Genomic DNA, 19,889 nt, shown 5'->3' with positions numbered 1-19,889 from the left:
AAATTTACACCCTTGTGTGCCACCTGAAGATATGGCCCATGTGAACTGCAGACTCAGGACCAGGCCCTGAAATCTGACATCCCTACCCTGAGGTCTCTCCCCAAATAACTCCCTCCATAATGATGTCAGGAATCTGAAACTTGCTGATTCAGGGGGATACAGATCCATCCCTACTAAACCTTGGAAGGCTACATTGTCTCTCAGAATGGAAAAAGGTTTTCTGCTCTACGGGACTATGTGGGAAAATTTTATCAGGTCTTAAGGCTCCTGGCATGATTGATGCTCAAGAAGTGCTCTTTCCCCCCAAAACTGGAAGTCTCATCCAGTATTGAAAAATTGCCATGTGTGAAAAACAACTTTGGGAAGCATAATGAAGTCTAAAAACCAGAGAATTTGTCCCCTGCAGCCTCTAGAGGTGCAAGAAATATTTTTCAGTAAAATGAAAATAAAAAATTTGTGAGTCAAGACAGCAGGCATATTGAGTACAGTGCCTATGATGATATGAAAATACACTGCATTCGTTGGCAGTTGAGTGATAGACATGGTGCTGCTAAAGATAGACAGAGACCCTGCAACTATTTGTAAGGTGGTGATGAGGCATCATTGGCAGACAGATTATTAATTACAGGTATTTGCAAGAGTAGTGCAAATAATTTTTCCAATCCATTATCATTAAAACATCTTTAAATATGAAGTCCCTTACAGGCACAATGTGTACTTAAAAGTATCCTCTATGTGTTCAGTATAGCTTATTCCCAAGTAAGTATGCATAGAACAGATTGCAGGCAGCCTGTATTATTCTTGGGAGGCCTCAATTATAGTCGCTTAGTATTTATCAGGGCTTGATCTATTATTGTACTTCTGATTGATAATTTTTCAACTTTACAGGACTCTTGCTGGTCCACTTTTGCCCATTCATTTCTTGGGAGAGGGAGGAGCTCTGCCCTCTTACCTAGACTTGGGGTGGGATGCATTTCATGTCCATGACTAGGGATAGTGTGTGCTGTCAATAAATGGCCATTGATGAGATTTTATCTGCAAATATTACATAATAACTGTATATTTTTTTAAGATTCAACTAATTTATATAATCTGATAGCTTGAAATATATATATTAATTGCTTTAAGTATTCAGATACTGTACTGCCAGTATATTAATTGCTTTAAGTATTCAAATACTGCCAATAACATCTTCATCTCATGTTAAATTGTATGTTTGGTTGTAGTGGAAAAGTTGCCAAAGAAGTTGTTGAAGCAAGTTCTAAAATCCAAAGGGAGCCTCCAGAAGTGCACAGGTACTTTCTGATCAAAATCAGACCTAATTAAGCAAGCTGGTACAGAGAATGTTCAGAGAGCTCTGGGCTCTGGAGTGTGCCCACAGCAATAGAGAACCCGCCCTGGGTATTTTGCCACAGCAGTGGGATGGATTTGGGGGTGTGCAGTGCAGTGCACTGATCCCCAGAAGCTGTCCTCCCTTATTTTAAATCAAAGAAATGAATCAATATTGACATGCGATTAAAAGGTTGTAGTATGGCTTGAATCCTGTTGATTAGTCCCAACCAGAGTGGACCCACTGAACCAATGGAATTTACCTTTGTGTTGATTCGTCATTCAGTAATTGATTCAGTGGGTGTCCTTTAATTGGAAGCAGCCAACAGGATTCAGGCAAATGTTTATTTGATCACTGAATCATTTTGTAGAAAGCTGCTCAATAACTGTAGCCTTTTGTGGGCAAGGTACATTAAAAAGGTTAATTCTCTATAGGGCTTGTGTGTAGTTTCTCTGTACTAAAATTTCTAAACGTAAAGCCCAGCTTAATAAAATCCAAATATTCTCAAACCATGGAAATAATAATTAAGCAGTTAAAAGTTAACCAGTTATCATTATCGCTGCATGAACCATAGGATGGTGAGGGAAAAAAAATCAAAACACAGTATGCTTGATCACTATGGCATAAGATGTGATCATAAGGTACAGCTTTCACCCCACTAAATACACTAAGGATTTAGTGTTTTGGTTATCTTATGTTGTATTCATCTGTACCATAATTTCTGTACTTTAAACGCAGGTTGCAGTATCTAAATGACTATATACCATCAGCCCTGCAAGAACTGAATTAGTTTCCAGTTTGCTTCTGAGCTCAGTTCAAGGTGCTGGTGTTGACCTACAAAGCCCTAAATGACTTCTGGCCAAGATATCTGAAAGATCATCTCCTGCTATATAATCCTTTCAAAAATTTGATATTTGGGGGGAGGGCATGTCCCAATACCTTTTGAGGTTATGTTGGTGGGTACACATAGGGCTTTCTCTGTAACAATGCCTCAAATTGGAACTCCCTACCAAAGGAAGTTGGGCTGTTCATAGAATCATAGAACCATAGAGTTGGAAGAGACCGCAAGGGCCATCCATTCCAATCCCCTGCCATGCAGGAACTCTCAGTCAAAGCATCCCCGACAGATGACCATCCAGCCTCTGTTTAAAGACCTCTAAGGAGGGAGACTCCACTACACTCTGAGGGAGTATGTTGCACTGTCGAACAGCCCTTACTGTCAGGAAGTTCCTCCTAATGTTGAAGTAGAATCTCTTTTCCTGGAGCTTGCATCCATTACTCTGGGTCCTGTTCTCTGGAGCAGCAGAAAACAAGCTAGCTCCCTCAATATGACATCCCTTCAAGTATTTAAACAGGGCTATCATATCACCTCTTAACCTTCTCTTCTCCAGGCTAAACATCCCCAGCTCCTTAAGTCGTTCCTCATAGGACTTAAGTTTCCATCAGGCAACCAAAACAGTACTGTTCTAAATGTCATTCATTTTTTGAAATTGCTGTTTTAACCGCTTCAAAACTGGACTCTAGGATTGTTTTTAGATTGCTTTTAGGAGTTTTTAGATTATTTTATGAGCCCTGGTGGCACAGTGGTTAAATGCCTGTACTGCAACCACTCACTCACAAACCATAAGGTTGCGAGTTCAATACCAGCGAAAGGGCTCAAGCTCGACTCTGGCTTGCATCCTTCCAGATTGTTGAGGGCAATTAGCTTACACTTTGTAAGCCACTTGGGGAGTGCTTAAGTGCACTGATAAATGGTATAGAAATGTAGTGTGCCCGTGCCATTTGTGGATGCATTTTACATGGCTTCCAGCTTATGCGGAAGCTGCACGGGGAGTACAAAAATGGCACGTTTACTGGTGGTGTGTCCACGCCATGCCACCATGTGCACATGCCCCATTATTTCCTATGGGGCTCGAACATTGGTGGATTTTCCCTTATGTGGGGGGATGCAGAACGGATCCCCTGCGAAAGGAAAGGGTCAACCGTACTTGCTATTGCTTTAAGGATATTCTAGGGGACCATACTGGCATTCAACCATAATGGGTAAAGGTAAGATAGGCCACTACAAATACTCCCATCAGCACTGTGTGTTTCTATATAAACATTTTGAAGAAAATAATAGCTCTTTGTTGTTGTTATGTGCCTTCAAGTTGACTCTGACTTAGGCAATCCTTTCATAGTTTTTTCTTGGAAAGATTTATTTTGAGGAGGTTTGCTATTGCTTTCCTCTGACTACAGCATACAGCATCTAGTATTTCCTGGTGGTCTCCCTTCGAAGTACTAACCAAGCTTAGCCCAGACAGGTCCTTCAGGATATTTAGACAAAACCCATTGGCTCTAGCATAAAAAAAATTGATATGGCGGCATAGTTTTTTTTAAAAAAACTTAATATGTCCTCATTTCCCTACTTTCTTTTCAGAACCAACATTATTCAGAGTCGCAGCTCTCACTCCTTGAACAAGCAGCTCATAATTAATATGGAGCCTCTGCAGCCACTACATCCATCATCAAATGACCAGGATGAGGTTGTCTCTGATGAAGGCAAGTCTGTTTCTTGTGGTTTCATGTTGTAATTTTACACACACACACGCGCACACACACACACAGACACACACACCCCCCTATATGTCTCATCAAACAAACAAACAAACAAACAAAAAAACAGACAAATAAATGGAAAAACCACACAGATTTCATTCATTAGCTTTTATGCAACTTTGAGAGGTACAGCCTTATTGAAAGGTTGTGTTTATTTTGAGTAATTAAGAAAAGTCATTTTGTTGCTAATAATCTGTACATAGAAATGAGAAAATCCAACTAATATTATTCAACACATTTTATTTAGACTAAATGATGCTATATGGTTAATGGGGAAGAATAATAATTCAGTATCATTCATCCTTATCACACTGTTGTAAAGCAGGATTCCCATTTTATACATGAGGACTGAAGCATAAAGGCATTGACTTGGACAGGGCCTCCTATGATTGAATCGGGATCTGAAGCCAGCACCTGACTCCTATCTTGGCTCTTTTATCATTAAAAGTCTCATGGAGAAAGTGCGATATAGCCCTTCTTACTCAAATAGACAATATGAACATTTCGTACACTGTTGAAATCTGTTGCAGAAGCCAAACAGATAAAGCAAGTGATAGGAGTTATCAAGCGCCATAAAGGCTTCATCCTCTTTTAACCCACTACAGGCTCTAAGCATTTGGATAGGGGTAAATATACCTTTGGTTTGTTAGAAAGAAAGAATTAGGTCTTCATTGCTTTGTAATGGAGACAACCAAATGATGGGGGAAGTTGGAGAGGATAATATGCATGTGAACACATGCTGACCACAAAATCATCAGAGTACTTAAGAGTAGGGACATACTCTTAATTCTATATCTAATCTATGTCAATTTCTTTTCAGTCAGTGACAGATCCATTGTGTCCAATTTCCATGTCATTATGTGAATTTAAAACACACTCACATAGCATTGTAATTTTGTATGTAGCATTCCATAACATACATATTTTGTATGCATTTTGTATACATCGTTCCCTATTATATATCTTTTTGTACTTGCCTTTCTCTGATAACTGCATTCTTGTGTACAGTGCTTAATGAAATGGATTTTTGTACAGTTTTTGAATCAAGAACAGCATTGCAAAGTTCAGTGGAGTGCATAATCCAAAGGATATTCGTGTCCCAATTTGTCTAGTAGCCCTGGAAGTAATGTGGACTGAACAAAATTCTCCCCAATATTCCTGAAGGGGAAATATGTGTTCAGTGCTCTCCTCAAGGGCTTTAAAAAGGAGATACTCAACAAATCTGTTTCACTCTGAGGTGGTGTTGGCATTATCTTGGTACAAATTCTGCAGTTTCCCCATTCTTTTTTATAACTTACCTGTCAGTCAATCACTTTTTTGTTGTTGCCCACAAAGGCCCCTAAAGCCCTGTTGTTCCTGGTAGAAGCTGGATAATAACCTGTTCTCCATCATCTATGGGTGCATGTGATGGAATTTCCATACTCAGCTCTTTTCTGCCTCCCCTTTTCTCCCTGTATAAAGTGCACAGATGAATGAGATCTTAGCTATCCTTTCCAGTCTGTTCCTCCATTGCATGTGGCTGGGATTATTCCTGTCCTGAAAGCCTCTTTGGCTGTTTTCTGTTGCTGGTTCCTTCAGACTGGAACTGGTTTCTTCCCTAAACTTGACCAACTCAGCAGCTTCTTTAGCTGACTGGCTGAGAAGCTGCTGCTGCTGCTCAGTCCTTGCTCTCACTACTGCTGCTGCTGCTTTTATACTCTGGCAGGGGAAGATCCTGTCCTCAGTTCCCACCTGGTCCAGCATGACCCCATCCCTGTGTTCCTTCCTGGAAGCCTGGCAGCTTGGGAATCTGGCTCCTTCTCTGCACCACGTGATTCTCCCTCCCGTGTTCGTTTCCCCAGGTCTCTCGGTGAGTGACCAGGTTGGCCGGGTTGGCCTGGGTATGTGTGAGACTACTGATTTTTTTCCTTTTTAACTTAATCACCGCATATATGGGTATTTGTGTATACCTGGGGCAGAGGATGCTCTTGTGTGTCTGTCATGGAAGGAAAAACAACAACACTGGGAGAAAAAAACAGGAAGAGACTGCTATAAGCCATTGTCCTTGATGGAATGTCATTATGATTTAGGGTTAAATGTTTTCCGGTGATATAAATAGGTAGTATCCTGACTCAGAAGAAGATGATGGTCCATGCAGGAATGGGGATGTTTCACCACAGAATGGCAGAGTGAGACACCCCCACTTCTCATGCCATGGGTTGGTAGTGTTCTCAGTTGTAATATCACATCCACTGCGATGAAGAATATCAGGGAACACTTTGGGATACTACTGACAATCTCTTTTAAGTTTTTGAATTGGCTTTGAAGCATAGGATTTGTACAGCATGGATGTTTTATTATCCAAACAATTTTTACATCCTCTCTGTTCAGTTTGCCCACGTTAATTGCATTTATACAGTATTTACTTCTGTAGACTACTGTGCATTAATTGCCAGTATTTTTCCCCTTAGTCATTAGATTTATGCATTAGAGTCTGATTGGCCCTTTTGAAACCTTCATCCAAGGGGCATCTGTGAGTCATGAACTATTTATATAACTTTCATGAAGCTGCTCAAATTGCTTTGGTACTCTGTGATCCTTTTCCAAGGTTGTTTTCCTGCTAGCAGGGATGTAAGCTCATATTCCTAAATACAGACAATACTTACTCAATTATTTATTAAATTTTTATCCTGCATTCAAGTGGGCTAACAGTAATAAAATTAAAATATATTCTAATCTACATCAATCAACATCTCTAAACTACATATATAACACAAAATATAATCTAAATAAAATCTACCATAAAAAGTTTTTTAAATATAATTAAAACATAGCAATAAAAAGGAAATAACACCTGATTACAATTCATCTCAAAGGCCTATTTGTATGAAAATATCTTTGATGATTTTATGACTAAGATCTTCAGTGACTGTAAATTATTTTTGGCAATGATGTGGGCTTATATTATGGACTGAATGACCCTTGTGGTCTCTTCCCACTTTGATTTTATGATTTAACGTTTATCGTTTGTTAATTTTCTAATTTGTGATAATGCTTTGAGTACATTTCTTTAAAGAAAAGAAAAGAAACTTCTTTTTATGACAGCGGAAGGACAACAGGGAGGGAGCATGATAATCAGTTCCCTACTCTTGCATTAGCTTGAAGACACAGTAGGTCTCAGTCTTACCAAACAGTGATCTGCCTATGGGACTATAGTAGGACTATAGGAAACTCTTGTGTACTACATCATCATCCCACTCAGACCCCCCCCCCCCACACACACACACCAAGAACAGGACCCTGCTGAATGCAAGGCTGCAGATACCAGTGTGGAAAAATTGCCATAAAGGCTATGAGATTCTACAACAAGAAGGATGTTGCAGTCCTTCAACACAAGTTGTTGGGAGACATAATTGACCTAAACTCAACCCTGCAAGAGTGATGTGATAATGGTGCACACTGATGGTGTCTTCATGCAATAGAGATAGTCTTTGCCACATTCAGGAAGGGAAGATCCAGAGGATGTTCTCAAAAACAGAGCTTGCATTATGAAGATTTCCAGACCTACCACATTACTTCACTATCCTCTTATAGTGCTGCTACTCCACTTTTGCTGTTCTGGCTGCCTCCTGTTGCATTCTGAGGTTTGTAGTTCAGTGAGGCCTAAGGGCCCTCTGACTGAGAATTTTAAATGCCCCTCCTTAAACTGCAGCCAGTGCAGTAAAAGTGGAATAGCAGCACTATAAGAGTGTAATGCTGTAATCTACTTAAAACCCTCCATCCAATCTAGCACTTCCACTTTTTACATTTGACCATCAAGAAGGTAGTATAGGGCTATCAATATCTAAATGGACTTCCTGTGTTCCAACGCAATATATCTCTGAATATATTGAGGGAAAGATTTACAAAAATATTAGTGAATTTGGAAAATGTTAAGAGACTATCACCATGTTTCTCATTATGCCTGTGTGATGTCAGTGTTCTAGAAATGTCCCAAAAATACGGGTAATTTTTTGTCTTAATTTTGTTGTGATTAGTATTTATCTTAATCAGAATCATCTTAACTGCTAAATGTTTGGCACATCTTCCAGAGAAACAGATTGAAGTTACAGATGGATGCATCTGAAGTGAAGGCTAGGAGTTTATTTTAGCCCTTTTGAGTTTAGCAAGAATTGCTTTTTTGTCTGTTTGGTATCCCTGAAGCAAAGCAGTCAGGCTGAACCACAATTAGAGGGTGGGAATTCCCTAGCAGAAATGTCTTCTTGGCACCCCATTGCAGTAATGATTCCCAGCATTAGGAGGAAATGTGCTGTCTATACATTTGGGAACAGATCTAATCTGTTCTCTGCTTGCAGGCAGTTAGGTTTAATGAGTATTTATGTGTGTGGCTGACTCAGCTATATGATTTCAGGCGATATATTTCAGCACAAATTCTTCTTCTGTCCTTCATACATAGTTTTTCCATGTAACATGATATGATTTATTTTTGCACACGTGTATTTGTTGACCTTGACTGCAGTCCCCCTGGACACCCCAGAGTCATTTACTTGGGTTAGGAAGGCTGTCTTTGAATTAGGAAATACACTGTATGTATGACTTGCTGGGGCCCTTATAATTTTATAGATATAAAAATAGCATATCAGCACCATTTGTTGGCAGCCAGAGGCTTGCTTTTTATATCCTAGAAATGGCTCCAAGGGGTGTGTTTTACATCAACAAGATTACATAGAAGCTTGAAGACTGAAAATATGGGAAAACAGCCCACAACAGGGAAGAGCTAGTTAATCATCTTGCCCTTCTGCTCTGAAAAGTAGCTATTTATTGAGAATTCACAGAAAAACCCAGAGGCAGGCTCTCTCTTTCCATGGGAAATGAAATCAACAACATTACTCATACGGATGCTGAAGATCAGTCTCTACCTCTAATCAGCATGATATTCATTAGATGTTAACATTCATATTTGTATAGCAAAATCTTTATGAAAAAACAAAACCTTTTACTGTTTAGTATTATGTTGAAATACAATATAGTAATTCCTGTTTGGACAGGTGCCATTTGTGAGAATCAAACCTTTACTGTGTGCCAATGGTGACATTTTCAAAACACAGATTTCTGAAAAATGCTATTTCTGTTATTGCATTTGACGCCTGATTGATTTGGTAGTGGAACTTTCTGGGTGGCATAACAACTTTGAAGCAAACATTACCTGTCTCCCTCCCTCCCTCCTTCCCTTATCTAACCTATACCTTATGCCTTTCCTCAAAGGACATACATTCATAGCTTTATATGAACCTGCCTTGTAACATCAGAGAAACTGCTTGGCCAACTAGTGCAGTGCTGTCTACACTGATCAGCAAAAGCTTTCTGTGGCTTCAAGTAGGGGTCTTCCCTACTTAAAGATGCTGGGAATGTTGGCATGGATCTTTTCCACATTATGTATGTGCTCTAACACCAAGCATCCCAGAGGTTTCATTATTTTATTTATCTGTTTTAATTAAAACCCTAATTTCCTAAAAACATCAGTTAGCATAGCAATCAACTAAGGTTTGCCCAGACAGACCTTTGCTTTTGTGTTCCACCTCCAAAATATATTGTTTCCATCATGTCATATCATAACATTATCAAATACTACATGGCATGACATCATCTGTAGATGTGTACCTGGGAGGTTTTAGGTGGAAGTATGGTCACATTCCAAAAGAGATCTGAATACTATCTTCCCTTTCCAATTGACTGGTTTCTCTAACAGGAACTAGAGAAGAATTTCTTCCCATTTCAAATCCAATTGTGCTTGGTTTGGATAATCAGACAATGTACTCCCTCCCCTAGCTCCAAATTTTCCTTTCAGGTGTTATACCAGCTACTGCCAATAGGAACACTGTCAACAGTATGTTTGACTGTACTGTTCTCACAGGAGGTTTCTACAGTGATAGCTCTTCTCCACTAATGGAGGCCAAATGTGGGCACCTCAGCTATATCCTGATAAGCCTGGCACAAGCAACATTGAGGTAGATTACACTGTAAAGGGCTACTCACACAAATTAGAAGGGTAGGTTCTCAATTAAAGAAGAAAATGCAACCCTAACATGAGAATTCATATAAATTTACCTTTATTTAAATATGGGCACTTGTGATGTTTTGCTGTCCATTGTTTCATTACTCTTCATTGTAGTCCAGTAAACATATTTAACGGCTTAGGCTGGTATGTGCAGTGCAGCTGTTTGTTAGCAACTGCTGGGGAAATGGTTGGCATTTGCAACTAATTGCATTGTGCCTTGTGAGACGCTTGGAAACGTTTAAAAATAGTCTCCTATTCTGTTCTCTGGTGGGTTACTTCTATTGGTTGTGTTAGAAGCCTGATACTTGATTCATTCAGCAGGACGCACCCAAGCTGAACAGAGTGAAAACTAAGCAAAGGTCACAGCCAGTATGGGTGACTAGCTGAAAAGGCTGCTGTAGAAACTGTACCAATTAGTCAATATGGTGAAATGCCTAGTAAAAATCCAAACCAGGCGAAGTATTCATTTGCGAATGGTTAACCATTGTAGCAAAGATGTGTGCATTCGTCTGCTGAGACATGGCTCTAGAGTCACAGCTACAAGTGCTGGTAAGTTGAAGTTCACTTTTCCTTAATTTCAGCTTTTTATGAGCAGAAAGGTCTTGTTCTGTGCTCCATGTCTGCTTAATCATCCTGATAGAGTCCACCTGATGAGTGTGATGAATTATAACAGTAATACCTGAATTGATGCAGCTTTCAACCCCCTCATCTGACATAAAAGAAAAGGGGGGCAAGACATTAAGATGGAGTAGGAGGAGTATAAGAAACAAAAAACTCAGTGCAGAACTTGCTTCTAGGATGAGGTTTGTGTGTATTTTTTTATTTCAGCTGACTAACTTACTTGATGGAAAGAAACATATATTTTAAATGTATGTACAGAAACAGTTAACACTGAAATAATCTCATGGCTGTTTAATACATAGAAGGTGTAAATCCAAAGAACTAGTTTGCCTACATAAAACTTTGCAGCACACTATGTATTGCAAACAGTGTAGACCCATGACATTTAATGTTCAGTCTTTCAAGTGGGGAGGGGGAGGGTGGGTATAGCCAAGTACAGAAAGCTACAAACTCTCAGAGAAAGCTCTCTTTCATACAGTCACAACAGACCTTTGATGGGTTTAAATTATATTGTAACATTTTAGGGCGAAAGATTTATACGATCTGAAGAGAAACCAGAGTATATTGTAACATTTTGATGCTGTCTCTAGACATTATAGAAGATACTAACATTGTTTATAGTAAACGGGAGGAAAATCTACCGATCTCTTCTTTAAAAAAAGAAGCCAGAGCACTAGCTTGTCTGGCAAAATAAAATCATATTACAAAATAAAAATCATATTGCCAATAATGAAAACAACATCAGTAACATTGCAAAATTAACAATTAATTAGGAATAGCTAGTCACAAGGAGGAAATAGCAGGAGGAGGAAAGCAGAAGAAAATGAACAGAGCATTCTTAGCTCATACCAAAGACCTCTCTGGAAAAACAGATTTTAATTTGGTATCTCAAATTACTCAAATACTTGGGCTAGGCAGGCCTATCTAGATAGAGTATTCTATAGCACCAAAACAAGGAAGACCCTAAGACCTCCTACTTCAACCAGTGGAATCTTAGTTGGCAAATGAAGTGTCAGGGGATAAGCAAAGTGGGAAGGCTGTCCAATAGCTGCCCAAGTCTCAAGCCATAGAAATGAATATAGTATAGAAATGAAGGGAGTGGGCATGTAGTAGTTGGAGTTGTTACAAAATTCTGTAAAACTGTTTTAAATGTGTCTGGGATGGTCAGATAGATCTGCATTCCTTTCCTTTTCCTCAGAAGCCTCTTTCTGGCCATTTCCCCCCTGGAATCTTGGTTGTCAAGTATATACATTGCTCACTAAGTAAACCACTAATAAAGTAAGAGCTACCTACCCTGTGGTGAAATTGTTGTTAAAGCAGTATGTGATCACTGGAAATGTGGGTGAGGCAAATACACCTCAAGCACATGGATCCTTCTCATGTAATCATTGCTTGGCAAACCATGTGCACCACACATGTGGTTACAATTTTCACATGAGTAGGATCTCACAATGGGAAACATCTTCCATACTGGTAGTGGTATGTATCAATGGAATCTAATTAGGGCTTTTATAAAGAGGTGGAACAATTTGCCCAGATTACCTGCTTGACTCTTACTATGTGTCAGAAAGATAGATGCGCTCAAACAATATGGAAACATTGGAACTTTCACCAGAGGCATTGTGTGAACATGAGAGCCAGTGTAGTGTTTTGAAGGTTGGATTAGGACTCTGAGAGGCCAAGGTCTTTAAATCCCCTTTCGTCCATGGAAATCCATTGTGTGGTCATGGGCATGTCATACTCTCTTCGCTTCAGAGGCAGACCCTCTCTGAACATACCAAGAAAGCCCTATGATGGGTTCACCTTAGGATCCCCAGAAGTCAGAACCAACTCGAAGGCATCCAAAAATTACAAGTGTGCACTTAATATACTGTACTTTAATCAAAGATTAAAAGGAGCCCTGGTGGCGCAGTGGTTAAATGCCTGTACTGCAGCCATTCACTCGAAACCACAAGGTTGCGAGTTCAAGACCAGCAAAGGGCCCAAGCTCGACTCAGGCTTGCATCCTTCTGAGGTTGCTAAAATGAATACCCAGACTGTTGGGGGCAAATTAGCTTACTTGCTAATTAGCTTACTTGCTGTTCACCGCTATGATCTTTGGAATAGCGGTATATAAATAAAACAAACAAAGAAACAAACAAACAAAACAAAGATAAAGTAAGGAAATTACCTCAAGAACAATGACAAAACTCAGTGTTGAAAAAATGCATCTTTTCATTTGAGCGTAAGAATTTACAGTAAGAAAATATTGTAATACATCCTTCCCCCAGCTCCCTGGACAGTTCCCTTCTGGTTAATAATATAGTGGTGAAAAAGGTAGAGGTGTAGACCAACAAAACAAACAAAGTGCTTACAAGAATAATCAGTGATTTCTCTTATGGCCAAACCTATCAGAAATATTTGACTCATCTATATATACCTTGGTTGGGCAGAAGCCAGAGCTCTGGGAATAGTTGTGAAGTTAACTGGGTATGGACTTGTTAAACTGTGCAATTCTAATTCTCTAATTCTCTTCATATGTCCACTTATGAAGATATGAGGCCACAACATAGTTCTGGCAGTTGTTTACAAAGTGTTGTATAAACAAACTGACATATTTTATTAAAGCTGGTATACAAGAGATTCAGTTTTAGAGCCAGCATGGTGTAGTGGTTTGAATGTTGAACTACAGGGCTGTCTTCATGGGCCAAAAGGCCTGTGTTCTCCCCAGTCTTGTGCTGCCCTATTCAGACGATCCAGGCCAATTCCCACAGGTCAGGATAGAGCAGACTGGATGCAAATCTGGCACTTCCAGTCTGATCTGGGCTCAAAGAGACCTTAGTGAGGTTCAAAATGATCTGTTGTTTGCTGTGGAACTTTTTGGAAACTCCACTTCAATGCCCAGCAGGCTGGACAGCCCCATGTGCCCCTCACCTTCCTCCACTATCTTCTCTACTGAGAAGCCTCCTATTGTGGTGTCTGACATGGAAAGAGGGTGCCTGGCCACATGGGTATAGGTAGGTGCCCCATTTGCATGTCAGATGCCACAATGGCGTCTTCTCAGTAGAGGCAACAGCAGAGGAAGGAAAAAGGTGTGTAGTTGTAGCAGGTCCATGTGCGGTGGCAGGTAGATGTGTACACATCTGCTCCTCTCCATGCTGGCCCAGGGACTGACTAGGTCAGGATAGCACAGGCTTGGTCTATCTGCTCATTCCCTACATCTCAAGACCAGCATTCAAATCCTTGCTCAGCCATGGAAACCCACTGAGTGACTCTGGGCGTCACATTTTCTCAGCTTCAGAGGAGGGCAAAGACAAACTCTCTCTGAACAAATCTTGCCAATAAAACCCCATAACAGGTTCACCTTACGGTTATCATAAGTTGGAAATGACTTGAAGGCACCCAGCAACAACTGTAACTTTGCATACACTCACCTGAATTTTCTAATGGCTTGTAGGTTTATTGCAATTACTTTAATTGCTGTAATATTCATAATGTCTTCCCATGAAGGACACTTACTCAACCATAATGTCAAGTCTGCTTCCCTACTTTGTATTTTCTGTGATCCTTTGTGAGGGCTCCCACAAAAACTCTGAATTCTTGGTGTATGGAGGTTGAGTTTACACTTTCTCAAGATACAGAGTCCATATGGTGTTACTTTTGATAGTTGGCCACCATCAAAATGAAAGATTCTGTAACCAAGAAAGGGACATTTATGAGTTTCTTCCCAATGTGGGAAACCTATTTTTAGACTAGGATCTTATGCTTAATCCAAAAAAGAAATTTTAAAGCTTTGCTTCATCCGTTCAATATATCTTCACTCTATCTTTCACCTTAGAATACCCAGTGAAGTTTCAAACATAGTAATAGTGAGAAAACAATTGAAGTAGTTGCCAGCCAAAAATGGTGGGTTATACTGGATATGAATTTATGAAAGAGCTTTTAAAAAGTTAAAGAAAGTATTGACAAGACCATCTGTGCTGAGGAAGTAACAATGTAAATGATGTAGTAATAGCATCAGCAAAGACTAGTTCTAGATGCCATATTGTTACAGAATGGCTGGCCTGTGGCAGGCACTTTTAAAACTCTGGAAATCACCCAGCAGAACTACACTTAATAGAAAAGGGAAGGTATTTGAACAAGCGAGAGTCTATCAAGACACCCATGAAAAAATTGTTTTTGTAGAAACCATTGTAGCCAATTCTGAGAAAACATTTGTATAATGCAATTCCAGGAATACTTAGAGACTTGGGATAATTACTAATGCTAACAAGAATATGAAAACATTTGCCAATCATAGCATAATTGGATTTTAATCTACTCCAAGGGCAGTGTGGGTTAGTATCCAGGGAAGGCAAGTGGGACACTGCCTTATCCATCACTAATCTGGGCATGGGGAGGAGTGTTCGAGGCATATAGTGTCAGCATATAGTGTGGCATCTGAACATTATTGTGAGGTTAACAAAATGTGAGTTTCCATTTTAATTTTTAAAAGCATCTAACATGTGGGTCTTGCATTAAACAGAGTAGAATGATATGCCTATCTATCTATACACACGTATATACCCAGACATACAGTTTTGAAAAGTGTAAAACTCATTTCACTTAACTGAAAGTACCAGGTTATGAGAATCTTCCTTGCCCTGTTATTCTCCTTTTTGAAGTGTATGCTTGAGAGCCTAAAATATCTCTGCAATAACTGTTTTTATAGGTATCCAGCTGCCGAAAGAAGATGATGTTTCAATACCTATGATATCCAATTCTCCTGCTAAGGAAGCAGATGACAGTTCAGATCTTTCAGTTGAAGAGGAAGAGAAAATCAAGGAAGAGCCTTTAACAATCTCAGAATTGGTATATAATCCCAGTACCAGCTTGCTTCCCACTCCTGTTAATGATGAGGAGATTGACCTGCTCTTTCAGTCCTCTCCAAGGGCAGAAAATGCGAAAGATGACACTGATTCATTTGAAGAACTGGAGGCAGATGAAAATGCATTTTTGGTTGCCGAAGAAGAAGAACTGAAAGAAGCTCGGAAAGCACTTAGATGGAGCTATGACTTTTTGATGGGCAATATGAAGATAAATGCTGCTGTGAAGAGCTTTTCCAGACTTCTTATTGTTGGGCTTGGAATCCTGCTGATTTTTTTCCCTCTTTTTCTTGTGCTCCTGGAGTCAGACCTTGATATCTCCTTCCTCCATGAAATCCGTCAGACACCTGAATTTCAGCAGTTTCATATTGAATATTACTGCCCTTTTAGACGGTGGGTGGCCTGCAAAATAGACTTTGTCGGCCACTTGCTTGGCAGCTCTTAAACTGTACAAATATGCGAAACAACTAAGGGCTATATTCAAAACTAGTGAATTTTAGTCAGTACTAGGTGCTCATAAACATTTTAAAGGACATCAGCAAATAGTTCTTCATTTCGGATCCATAGTAGATTTCCAAATTCTTAAGTTTCATTTCTGTGATTGAGCAATTGATTTAGCTACATGGTAGTCTTTCAATAACCAAAAATCAATTTTCCCCTTCCTTCTCTGTTTTAATTAATGACTGAATAGAACTGAAATATATCATCAATATCATTACAAGCCATGATGTACTACATTTAAGCATTAGCAACAAAGGAACAGTAATGCTTTTGAATATACTCCTTAGTAAAACAGTCTCTACTAACCAATGCCTATACAAGCAACCCTGATTGCTGGGATTTTCTTTCTTGGTTTGGTTTTTCATTTTAAAAAATATTTTTATGTGTTTACAAGATTTTGGTAAATTTTTAGCAACAATAACTTCTGAAGATATTTAAGTGTACAGATTAGTAAAATAAATGCACAAGGGCATGACATGAATTTTTAAAATGTTTTAGCAATTTTTTAAAAAATATGAAGAGTGAAATTCTTAAGAGATATGCACAAGATGGTGAGTAAATGAGATGGGAAATCGGCAGTGTCTGCTAGATGGAGATGAAATTATATTTAGACTTGGGTTTCTGAGAGCCAAGCTACACATTGCAAAGCAGCCACGGGGTTCCTTTGTAGTGGTAATGTGATGGTCATTTGTAGGTGAACGGTTGTATGGCAGGAGGAATTGCTCAAACCCACTTCCACTTCCGTCTATCAATTCTCTCTTGAAACTTGCTTTCCTACACATTTTCCTACCCTTCCCCCCCCCCTTTTCCCTACTAACACCAGTCATATGGGGAAACGGTTTGAAGGGGCATTTGCAAGAGAGAATCAGGTTTGCAGGAGAGTATGTCACCTATCTGTTGATCCTGCCTTGCAAATTCCTCTTACTCCTACATTTGTGTTAGGTGGCAAACAGAGGGTTAACTTTATGTGTAGTTCTGCCCAGCAGTTCTAAAGGTGAAGAGAGGTAAGTATTTTTGAAATGGTGGCAATACCGCTTTTCCTGTGGTTTGCCACTTCCAGTGATACAAAGGTAAGACAATGCAAGTACAGTTTTGTAAGAGGGTTGGGGAATTTTTGATTAGCTGTAGATTATTGTACATAACATAGAAATGTGGATATATGAAAAAGTCTAGCTAGACCTACATAAGTACATTAGAAGATAAAAATACGCCAATCTCTAAAAATAAAGATTCCATGAAAAGCATCTTGTCCTTCAAATTCTAAACATTCAAAGTTAAATTTCTTAGTCCCATATTCTATTCATTACCATTTTGTCATGATAAACCCCAGAGTCACCATTTCATGTGTTATTATTTCCTGTGCATGATATCTTGCTGACCTAATATAAGTGAAAATGGATGAACATTCTCCCCCCCCCCCCCTTAAATGTGTCTCTATGACAGTGGTGTGTGGTTATCTTTGTTGTCTAGATGTTCTGGGGCTTTTGTGCCTGTGTAGCTCCAGGTATGTTGAAGAGGCTATAAATGCATAAAACCTTATGTGTGTAGAGAAGATAAGTAGGTCTCAACTTTGAAACAGAAGAGCAGGAAAACACCAATTGCATTTTATATTCTGTAGCATGGATTGCCTGATATGTCCCCTGCTCCCTTACCTAAATGTTTCGGTCACAGGACTCTTACAGTGCAAACCTATACTTGCCTACTAAGAAATAAGCCTTGTTAAGATCAGTTGGGCTTACTCCAGGTAAATGAGTATAGGAGTACTACAGTATTTAAGTTGTGATTCAGGTCAATATCAGTTTTTTGCCTCTTTGGAAAAAAAAAATCACTCCATTATTTCTTTTAGGTTTGTTACTGTTTCTCTCTTTCTTTCTTTGGGGGGAATTTACCAGTGTATTAATACTTAATAATTTTTGTTTCATTTGCAGCTAGAACAACCTATTGAGTTTTTAACAGTTGTTGTGAATAGCTTAACTGAAGCTTCATAGGGTTTCTTCCATTAACATGTGAAAGCAAATGTACAGCACAATCTGTCTCACCTCAGTTAGTGCCTGTAGTTTGCTCAATGAAGATTCAGTTTACAGAGAAAAATGTGAGCCCCTGATTCAGAGCTCTGTGGGAGCACTATGTGTTCCATTCATGTAAGTGTGTGCTGGATCAGGGTGCAAACGTCTGTTTTGTTTCATTTTTAAAAAATACACAAAATGTTCCTGTGTGATCCAGAAGATGAAATCTTTACCTTCAAGGTTTTATTTCCAGGTTCTGCCTTAAAGTGGCTTTTTTTTTTTTTTACATTACATGGTTTTAGCACTTTGATGCCACTTTGGCTGCCATGGCTGTATCCTATGAAATCCCAGGGTTTGTAGTTTGATGAGACACTAGGACTCTCTGGCACAGAATTCTAAATAACTGATAAAACTGCAAATCCCATGTTTACATAGGATGGAGGCACAGCGGCCTGGTATCAAAATGCTATGTCTGCACAGTGTGAAAGAGACCATATTCATCACTCCTTGGAAGAATTTCAGATCACATGTTCGATGTATATTTAATCCTGTTGCAACTTCTAACTGAATTCTTTCTGTTGAAATTAAGAATCCAATAAATATACAGTTTCTCTAATTTTTAAAATAAAATCATGTCACCTGCATTGTAGGAGCTACAGCTGTGGGAGCAGGCAGTATAGAATTGGCAGACAGGGTACTAAAAATAACTGTACTCTGCATCTTATAAGTATATATGATTCACTACACCCTTTCATTATAAACAGTTAGGTCTTGAGTTCTAAAATGTAGTTTTGTCCATATCAGTGCTCCAGAATCACTCAAAGCACTTGCTAAATATTCTCTGATTTGATCAGGGCAAGACTCAGTTATGTGAGGAACAAGAGTACCTCAGAGAATGGTCTGTGCAATAAGGATACAGATAGTGTTAAATGCAAATGTACATACATAGATGAACATTTGGATTTATATATGCATCTTCAAACTTTAACAAAGTTTTAGAGCAGGAGTGAAGAATGTGTGGCCCTCCAGATATTTCTAGACTTTAACTTTTGTCAGTTGTACCCAGAGGTGATGGTTAATGGGATTTGTAGTCTTAACTATCTAAAGGGCAACATGTCCTTCCTCACCACCTAGTATTTAAGTGAACTGTATCCAATTGTGTGTGCTTGTAAAGGGCACCTCTTCTGAATAAAAGAGAGAAAGGAAAAGAGAGTGGGGAAAAGATGCATATATAATGTACAGCATGTATTGCATAGACTGAAACAAGGTATCTAGTACTGGAAATATCAGAGCTGGCATATGAAGAGTCCATAGATAGTATTGTGTTATTTCTGTCTGTGCTTGGAATATAGTGTAAGATGTTACGTACTTGAAATCTATTTTGTGATTTGTCTAGTATTTATAAATACAACTCTGGGAAGAATTAAATTGGGTTGATTTCATTGAAATGCAATCACACACACACACACACACACAAATTAGGGGGAAATGTACCTGTAAACTCAAGCCTTATCTTTGTAAAGTGAATTTCACATTTCTATGTCAACATCATGGTTGTTTTATATGTTAATAAAATGACAGGAATCCCTAATTAAAATATATTGAAAAAAGCCATTTTGTGTTCAATCCTTATTGTGCTGTAAATTAATTTGGAACAGAAGCATTGGTTATTGTTGCTGGAGTTATAGGCATAGCATTTAATAACAACAGGGTAAAGGTGCTGTAGGCTATATTTCAGAGGAAGGAGCTGGCAAAACTACCTATGAAATGCATGGGGTTGCCATAAGTCAACAGGCATCTTGAAGGAACATACACATAATTATGTAGTTTAAAATTTGATGTGCTCGCATATATTAATAGGAGTAGGTACACTCACAGCGTATGTGATCATGAAAAATATTGTAATGGCACTACAGAAATATATACTGAAAAATATTTAGAATGAGCAAATC

General features: G+C 39.0%; 1 protein-coding gene across 5 annotated transcripts in view; it reads left to right on the top strand.

The window, feature by feature from the left end:
* LOC149286021 (FERM domain-containing protein 3-like) overlaps window positions 1–19,527 on the top strand; it is a 150,060-nt gene extending 130,533 nt beyond the window's left edge. For 4 of the 5 annotated variants that reach the window (XM_089494509.1, XM_089494510.1, XM_089494512.1 and 1 more), the window contains 4 exons: window positions 1,227–1,295; window positions 3,750–3,871; window positions 5,634–5,777; window positions 15,277–19,527. In XM_089494509.1, the coding sequence (XP_089350635.1) occupies window positions 1,227–1,295; window positions 3,750–3,871; window positions 5,634–5,777; window positions 15,277–15,875 (934 nt within the window). In that variant the 3' untranslated portion in view covers window positions 15,876–19,527. The remainder of the gene's footprint in view (window positions 1–1,226; window positions 1,296–3,749; window positions 3,872–5,633; window positions 5,778–15,276) is intronic. The other variant, XM_089494511.1, reaches the window with a different exon arrangement.
* The last annotated feature ends 362 nt before the right edge of the window (window positions 19,528–19,889 follow it).

The sequence above is a fragment of the Sceloporus occidentalis genome, unplaced genomic scaffold (genome assembly GCF_023333645.1).
Source record: "Sceloporus occidentalis isolate IW3139 unplaced genomic scaffold, rSceOcc1.0.p SCAF_73, whole genome shotgun sequence".
Classification (NCBI taxonomy): Eukaryota; Metazoa; Chordata; class Lepidosauria; order Squamata; family Phrynosomatidae; genus Sceloporus; species Sceloporus occidentalis.
The sequence above is the reverse complement of the archived record's forward strand: the minus strand, read 5'-3'. Positions and strand labels throughout refer to the sequence as shown.